General features: G+C 39.8%; 1 protein-coding gene across 1 annotated transcript; it reads right to left on the reverse strand.

Annotated features, from left to right (window-relative positions):
- Positions 1–5,222: 5,222 nt before the first annotated feature.
- LOC126801216 (receptor-like kinase TMK3) lies at positions 5,223–8,785 on the reverse strand. The gene is made up of 2 exons (XM_050528694.1): positions 6,359–8,785; positions 5,223–5,974 (listed from the first exon to the last, which is right to left on the reverse strand). The coding sequence occupies exons 1-2, from the start codon at positions 8,667–8,669 to the stop codon at positions 5,457–5,459; spliced, it is 2,829 nt and encodes a 942-aa protein (XP_050384651.1). The 5' UTR covers positions 8,670–8,785; the 3' UTR covers positions 5,223–5,456.
- Positions 8,786–9,174: the final 389 nt, after the last annotated feature.

A 9,174-nucleotide genomic window follows, 5' to 3' on the forward strand; every position in this document is an offset into this window, starting at 1 on the left:
TTATTTTCTCTTTGCACATATATAGTTACTGCTTATTGATGCGTTTCAAATGTATTTGTTTATTTTTTGCTACTTTTATTCACGCTGCGTGTTTCACCATCTTATTTTTTTTTACGTGCACACAATCACGATTAGCTACGTACTAGATTGCAGAACACCATCAGAGGTTTTAGTCAGCTTGAAAAAGAAGGTGTCTAAATTGAAATAACCAGAGCTAAACTCTGTTATCAGAGCTATAGACTATAATATGCTTGCATCCCGCTGGTTCTATTGACCCAGATGCAGTAGCTTTCTTCTCTCCAGTGGAGGTAATCTATGTAACCTGCATATGCATTTTATTTCTTAATCATTGGTTTCACTTTTCATATTGTTTCACTGTTTCAGGCTTTCCGTAGTGGTCTCTTGCTCAAGTAATTGTTCCTTGCATTTACTTATAGGTACTAAATTTTAACATCTTCATACTTGATACTGACTATCTGGATTAGAACAAGACAAACTCATAAACCCCTGCTTCTTGTTCATTAAATTTATTTTCTTGGATTTTTTATTTTAGAAATTTTAGTCTCTTAGATTTCAGCCAACAATTATCTTATACTCCAACCCTCCTTACATGTAGGTCTTGTGCAGTTGCTAGTTGCTGCCCCGCGCATGGTTAGAACAGAAATATGCAAGTCTCTCATGCACTAGCTAGTGGCTACAGCTGCTTTAGAAAAGTAATATCTGCTTGCTGGAACCCGGCCAAGAGACTAAATCGATATCCCATTAGTTACAGTCTTACATATTCTTGTTGAGTCTTGGGGTAAGTATATCCTTATGTTCACCAAGGCCTCTCATGTAACAAGTCTTTCTGCAAGTCTGTCTTAGGAGATGCTGTCTAAACCCTATCAAATATGGCTTTCACTTGTGAAGAAATCGGATTCAAACGGATGAAAATATACGAGTGTCGTGGAGCATTGATGTGTCATATCTCTATCTTCATCATCCCTTCAATCTCTATTCTCCTAGTTCATGAACTACAGAAGCATTGAGGAAGAAAAAGGCAATACAGAATATTTGTCTCAAATTGTGGCGTTCATCAAGTTTTCGAGAGAAATAAGAAGGCCATTGGTTTGCTTACAACAAGCAGCTCCTTGAAAAAAGTTATTGCTGGTTTCATTAAGCTGGAGAAGAGATATTAATATGCTAACAACGACCTTTCATTTTCAGTCTCCAGGCATGAACTAAAGAGTTCCAAGAAAGGGAACACCTTTCATATCTGAGACAAAAGAATCTGAACCATTAGCTTTAAACATTGTTACCTTCCAATTCCAAGGACGCGTCTGTTTCTTAAAATATCTACACGCAGCCCCATTTTTGCTTTGTCTTACATTAGTATCTTCATTTTTAAGCCCATTGTATGGGTTAGGAGACTTTGCAGTTAAAGAGATTCGAAATTTGGATATCCTGCTCCAATCTGATATATATTTTTAAAGTAGAGAGATTAGCTTGATGTGTTATATTATTCTTCTACTATAATGTTGTTAGAGATGAGAGATCTCATATTTAAGAAATGACAAATAAAATAAATCTTATAAATTGGTGGATAATACCCAATTGTACCGAGTTTTTTTTTTATTAAAACCCAACACATGTGAGATAGCTAAGTTTGGACAGTATCGGTATTGTTGGTCAACTAGTCACGCTTGTCGTTGTTTAACATAATATCAGAGCAGATTTCTCTTCAGTCGCGCCTCCAATCTGTCGTAGGCCCGAGTTAGATGTCACTTTGTCATGGGCCCGAGTTAGGTTCTATTATCATGTCATCGGAGCGTTTTCGATTGGATGGTCACCCAGTGTCGTTGGTTACTGGACCTTAGTTTATTTCGTCACAATGTGTGAGATGTTAATTTATCAAGTGCATACCTAAAAATTAGGTTGCACGTGAGGGGGTGTGTTGGAAATGAGAGATCTTACATCTAAAAAGTGACAAATAAAATAAAGCTTATAAGTGGATGAATAATACTTAATTGTACTTATGCCTTTTGTGATTAAAATCCAATACTTGTGAGGTGGCTAAGTTGAGACAGTATCGGTACAGTTGGTCAACGAGTCACGTTTGTCATTGTTTAACAATTGTATAGCTGTTTATAAGATACATACCACAAGTGTAAAACGTTAGATGATAAATCCTAATTGAGTAACTTCATCCTGATCAAGTGTAAAATACAGACCACAACTGTATAGCTGTTATAACTTCATGCTCCTTATAAACCTCAAGATTTTCATCGATTTCAGATAACATGCAACTTGTTAACTTGTTATTCATATATGAATATTCCCTTCTTCCTTTTTAGTTTTTTGTTTTCCTTTATTCCTAAAGATGATTTGCATTACAAAAAAAAAAGATGATGATTTGCATTGCCCTGACGCCTCATTTCATTCCTGTACAGGGAGGCAGCTACATTCATGCAAGAGCTTTTCAGTTTATCATGTGTTCAAACATATCACGGTATAAGTATTACTTTCCTTTTGAAGATTTTCGATAATGTAAATTGTGTATCCATAGAATTTTGAAGAGACTGCCTCTTAATTGTGACTTCTGATTAAAATCTGTTTTATTTCCATGATAGAAATCAACATGTAATTTGAGATAGGCTCTGGAATGAGATACCCGGATATGGATTCCAATAATTTCACACCCCACAAAAGCACTGTTTCTATCCTCAATTCCTTTCAATCCCATTCCAAGCATCATTTTCCATTCCTATCCATTTCACCCATCAGACAGCACATCAAAGAAGAACCTTCAGTTCATGTTCAATGGTCTAGCTTCACAGATTCTTTTAGCATCAACCGTCAGTGATCTGATTCCCATAAAGGCAGTTTCAAGTTCAAGAATAAGAACAAAACAAAACAAAACAAAACAAAACAAAACGAGACACAATTGGCCATCTGTGAGAAAAGGAAATAGTCGTGACTATGCACTATACAAATCAACAATCATATCACATAACACCTTCACTCTAGCATTGATTGATCACAAGCACTAATAATGCTCACCACTCTTTGGCTCAATCAGGCCTGCACGTTAACCCTGACCCCCTCAAACATGTCATCTTCCTCAAATGTTAGGGACCGATATGACCGTAAACTATTAAATCGGATTTGATCTAACAAAGGCCGCAGCATAATTGCATATGCTAATGTAGAGAATGTACTATTGCTTCATGACACCCCCCATATGAGCTAATCATAATTGAGAACACATGAGCCCACAAACATGAAGAGCAGCTTCATGAGGGGTCCTTCTGTTTCCTTCTATGAAAGGTAGAAAGAGTTGAAAACTAAGATGGATGAGGCTGTTCCTGGGGAGAAGCTATTTGATCACACAGTAGTGAGTGACATGCATCTAATGGAGAGTCATAGACTCACACATTTACATTTTACGACAGAGTAGAGAAAGTGAAGTGTTCAAGAGCCCAAGACTGCGTCCCAACAATATGTCCAAAACTGAGACTGTAGGTTGGTTTCGAGATTTATCATCTTTTCAATAATGTCAGTCGTTAACAAACCTAGGGGTGGGTACTGGGTACGGGACGGGATGGGACGGGACATGGCTCATCCTACGTCTCATCTCACTCTTTTGAATCGGGACGGGACGAGGGTTTTTAAGAATGCATCACACTCGAGATTAATCCCGGTTGGGACGGGATGGGATCGGGACGAGACGGGACGGGACAAATCTCACCTATGAAGTTAAATAAAAACCTATATTTTTACTTTTTCATTAACAAAGTAACATTCAATAATGAATTTTAAACAAAAAAATTATTATATTCAAAATATTATAATTTACCACTATTTTCAATAATGTCAGTCGTTAACAAACCTAGGGGTGGGTATTGGGTACGGGACGGGATGGGACGGGACATGGCTCATCCTACGTCTCATCTCACTCTTTTGAATCGGGACGGGACGAGGGTTTTTAAGAATGCATCACACTCGAGATTAATCCCGGTTGGGACGGGATGGGATCGGGACGAGACGGGACGGGACAAATCTCACCTATGAAGTTAAATAAAAACCTATATTTTTACTTTTTCATTAACAAAGTAACATTCAATAATGAATTTTAAACAAAAAAATTATTATATTCAAAATATTATAATTTACCACTATTATTTTAGTTGATATAATTTTAAAGTTATTAAGAACATAAATTAGTTTCATTTTGATACAAATATATAAGAATTTTTAAGTTTTCATTAAAGGTGTGACGAGACGGGACGGGACGAAGCGGGATAGAAATTATTTATCTCACGTCTCATCCCACTATTATGAAACGAGACAGGATCGTGATGGGATTTGGATTTCCGTTTTTTATGCCCTCCCCTAAACAAACCTCAACCCACACCAAAAGAAGAAAAAGAAATATAGTTGCCAACTAATCCGGTAGAAAAATGGCGTTCAACAGCTGAGGATAGATTTAGACAAACAAAATTGAAGATGAAGACTATGACATCCTTTGTCATCTAGGTTGGTGGACGGGTGGTATCTAATTTGTTTGCGTTAATATCATTAGTCATAATGTAGCTGTTGAGTCTGTATAACAAAGTGTTCCATAAAAAACTCAAAATTATTAGTTTTGTTTATGCTAGGGTGTATCTATATGTATGGACCATCTGATTATAGCCTCAATTAATTGAATTGGTATTCGATTTTGTTTCAAACATATCAAGATAGCAGTTGGGTCTCTCTTGGAACTTTTTTTTATCTCATGTCCTGAACTATTGAGACTAATCAGACTATAGTGCCTTGTTGTTGATAATGTCCTAGATTCCCAGACCACCTCACATTTTCATTCAAGAATCATATATCAGTTGAAATCACATGTCTTCCTCTGCCACAAGTCCAAATAAAATGTTACTTTTGATACGAGTAGCCTCAAGGTGTATCACTCCATCTAAAATATAAGGTTGCCAAAAAAAGAAGAAGGAATCCTTGAGGTGGAAGGGGTGACATGGAATGAGAATTGCTGTAATAAGCTTGAAGTTTCTGGTATAGTGAACAAATGAAAGCCTAAGAATGGTTCCTTTCTAGACGAACTGAGTATGCTAATTCAGGGAAATGTACGTAGAAACAGAGGCGCGGGTGAATGTTTGGTCTATCAACAACTTAATTCATCATATCGAGTAGAGAAAAATTCTGATGAAATCCAGATATAGGACTGAAAAATACACAAATTAAGAGATAAGTGGGAAAAGTTTCTCATTCAGAATACCTCTCTATATACAGTACTAAAACATAAAGCATAAATTGGCTTACACTTGAGATCTCTACTGAAATCTGCAACTCAACCAACCACCACACACTAACACCAGAAAAATCGTATTGGCATTTAATCCCCAGACAGAAAGAACACACCTACCAAAAGTAGGAAATCAACCTCTGAGAAGGAAAGCAACAAAGTACCTCCTTTACCGACCATCAGCTGAAGTAAAAGAGTCCGCAAACCCAGTTGGCCGTGCTGGTATACTGCCCTTACTGTCTTCTAGGTCCAAGTAACCGGAGTCCTTTCCTTCTGCTTCCTGCCAACCTTTCACCATCTGGTTGAGAGGGAGGCTATAGTCAATGCCAGAATATTCATCATCCTCATCATTAAATGGTTTCCATTTTTCAACAAGCGGGGATAATACATTCACAGCATGCCCCATATCTGGTCTCTGACTGGGTTCTCTTGCAGTGCAGTGGCCAGCTAGTTCTGCAATTGTGGCAATGGTCTCAAATGTTTCTTCTTTCATGTCTTTTATGTTAAGGGTTGGATCAATAGCGGCCAGCAGTTTCTCTTTATTTGATTTAATGTGCCAGAACCATGCAGCCAAGTACTGGCTTTCTTCAGGCCTATCATCATCAAGCGCCATCATTCCGGTTAATAGCTCCATCAACACAACCCCAAAACTGAACACATCTACTTTGGTTGTAATTTTTCCTGTCACTGAATCACATGTGGGAAACTTGAGAGTTAGTAGGGTATGCACGATCTCCAAAGGAAAATAACAGAAAATCAAGTGTGTACGTTAGAAAAGTTTTTTCAAATTGATTTTTTTTTATATTGGAATTGTCTATTATTTCACATTACTTCCAGTTGCATACTTCCTACACGAAAATCAATCACAACTTGGTTGATAGCTCACACTATCCCTATGCAAGAAGTTGGTGGTTCAAACCCCATTAGCTACTGCATAGAGTATTTTACTTTTCTTTAATTTTTTTAGGAAAATGCAGCTTAACTGAATGCTCTGGTTTCTAAATATAAATATACTATGTGCATGAAAGTTTAATACTAAGTGGCTATAACGAAATTTCATAGAAAGCTTACCAGCATACTCTGGTGCTAAGTAACCAAAAGTTCCAGCAAGCTTGGTCACAACAGATTTTTCACCATTCGGAGCCAGTTTCACCAATCCAAAATCTGATATTTTTGCTTTAAAATCATCAGCAAGTAAGATGTTTGATGACTTGAGGTCTCTGTGTATGAAGCTTTGCTGTGCCAGATTATGAAGATACTCCAGCCCCCTTGCAACGTCTAAGGCAATGTTTAGCCTTCTCGTCCAAGAGAGAGGTTCTAGTTTAAAGGCTTTCCAATGAAAAAGATGCCTGCTTAGAGCCCCTTGAGGCATATATTCATACACAAGCATTCTCTCATTTCCTGCAACAGAATAACCCAACAGCGATACCAAATGACGGTGTCGGACCTTTGAAAGAACAGCAATTTCAGACTGGAATTCATCCAACGCTTTGTTAGTAATTACACCTGCCTCCATTCTTTTCACTGCTATTTTTGTCCCATCATCCAGTTCTCCTTTATATACAACCCCAAAACCACCACGACCAAGCTCATTCTCAGGGGCAAAATTTTTTGTCACATTGCGAAGAACTTGAACTGATATGACAAGATTTCCAGCTTCAATGACATGAGACTCACCTATCCCACTGCTGTTTCTGCTTCCAGAACCACTTCCCGTCAAGGTCGAAGTGCTTCCATTGGTATTAGCAACCACAATTTTAACCGTATTATCTGAATCAGATGGATCCCTCGGGTGAATTACAAGAGAACTTGGAGCCTGATAGCCGGTTCTTCTCTTCTTACAATAGTATATGGACAAGGGAATGACAAGCAAAGCAACAACAGCAACACTTGTGACAGGAGCAACAATGGAAACTATGTTGGGCCCTTTCGATGCCTTTTGTTCAGAAGTCCCATTCCCATTAGAACCTGTGCCTGTCGGGGAACTTGTTGATGTAGCATTACTCTCCGGCGCAGGGCCCTGGTCAGAAGGATCGCTATGAAACAAAGGATTCCCATCAATGACCACTTTAACAGCGTCACCAAATTTCGGCAATGGAGGGGTAATATCATTCCCAGTTAGATCCAGCACCGTCAGCGCTCTCAAGCCAGTCCAATTAGCCGGAACCGTACCCGTCAAATTGTTATTCTGAAGCCTAATCTGAGTAAGAGACTCCAACTTGGCAACCGAAGGACTCAATGTACCATTAAGATCACGATTCTGCAGATTAATAACAGACACCTTCCCATTATTCCCACAACTCACTCCCACCCACCCTTTGCAAGGATCATTACCAGACCAACCCTCAGCAAGCTCAGTAGGGTACTCCAACCCTCCAAGAAACTCGATAAGCACATCAACCTCCGGCGCGCAAGGCACCCCCGGAGTGTCTTGACAAAACGCATTCGAATCATAGCTCACATTCTTAGCCTTAAACTTAGGTATGGCACCCATAAACAAGTTATTATTCAAATTCAAAGAATCAAGCTCCAAACTAGCCAGACTATCAGGAATCACACCACTGAGCTTATTCCCATTCAAATTAAGATCCTTCAACGAAACCAGATCGCCAATGCTCTCAGGAATACTACCTGTGAACTGATTCCCATGAAGCCAGGCCGAGTTGAGCTGCACCATTTTCGCCACCGCCCCAATCCCACCGCTCAACCCGCCGCCTTTCGGGTTGTTCAGCCTCAAGCTCTGCACATTCATCTCCGCAAAGCTCGCCGGAATCTCACCGCTCAAATCATTCCCGGAGAGATCCAGCACGGTCAAGGAAGAAAGATTGCCAAGAAACTCCGGCAACGGCCCGGCGAGGTTGCAGCTGCCGCAGGTGAGATTCTGGAGCTGCGCCGAGTCGATGAGCTCCGGCGGGAACATCCACCCGGTGGAGGCGTTGAGGTTTAAGCCGTCGAGGGCTAAAACCTCGAGGGAATCTAGGCCGACGAAGAAGTCGCCGGGAATGGAGGAGAAGTTGTTGTAATCGAGGAAGGCGTACTTGAGTTCGGAGAGGTTTTCGAGGGAGGGGAGGGGCCCAGAGAAGTGGTTGCGCTGGAGGCCGATGTTGGAGAGTTGGGAGAGCTGGTTGAGGTTGGGGGGGAGAGGGCCAATGAGGCCGAGTTCTTGGACTTGAATCTGGGAGACTCTAGCGCCGGAGCAGAAGACGTGGTCCCACTTGGGAGGGCCGCAGGGGTCGGAGTTGTTGTCGGGCCAGTTGAGGAGTTCGGAGTTGGCCATGTTTTTCTTGAACTGGATGAGAACGGCGAGGTCGTTTGGGTCTGTGGCGCTGAAGGTCAGTGAGAGGAGGGAGAAGAGGAGAAGGGGGAGGAGGAGGGCGGCCATGGCAGATCTGTGGAGCGGCGGCGGGGAAGCTTCATAAAGCCATCAATGGCGGGTTGTGGGAGTACACTTTTGGAAATCTTGGTGAATTTTGGGGGTGAAATGAAGAAATGAGAGAGAGAGAGCAGAGTAATAGAGAGTGAGGGAGTTACGAGGACGGAGGAGTAGGAGTGGTAATAAAAGCCGTTATAAATTTTCAGCTTTTTTTTTTCGTTTTTATTCTTTAACCTCACAAAATAACCTCTAGTTAATATACCTCTAATTTGTTTTTATAAAATAATAAAATATTATTTAAACCTCTATATCTTTTTTAAATATCTATTATCCAATTAAATCAATAAAATGGTACCATACCTCCATAATTGTTAATTATACCTTATTTAATCAGACATTCATAACTCCATCACACTGATATTTTTTTATGTTCAATAAGTTCTTAGTTTTGTTTAGATTCATACCTAACTTGTTTGTTTAAAATTATAGTACATTACCAAATATGTTCATCTCA

Source organism: Argentina anserina, chromosome 6, assembly GCF_933775445.1.
Source record: "Argentina anserina chromosome 6, drPotAnse1.1, whole genome shotgun sequence".
NCBI classification, from domain to species: domain Eukaryota; kingdom Viridiplantae; phylum Streptophyta; class Magnoliopsida; order Rosales; family Rosaceae; genus Argentina; species Argentina anserina.

Excerpts from the sequence above, each read along its gene's own strand:
- LOC126801216 (XM_050528694.1), bottom strand. The coding sequence starts at position 8,669 with ATGGCCGCCCTCCTCCTCCCCCTTCTCCTCTTCTCCCTCCTCTCACTG. Across the intron at positions 5,975-6,358 it reads CTTAGCACCAGAGTATGCTG|TGACAGGAAAAATTACAACC; the intron begins GTAAGCTTTCTA and ends CATGTGATTCAG.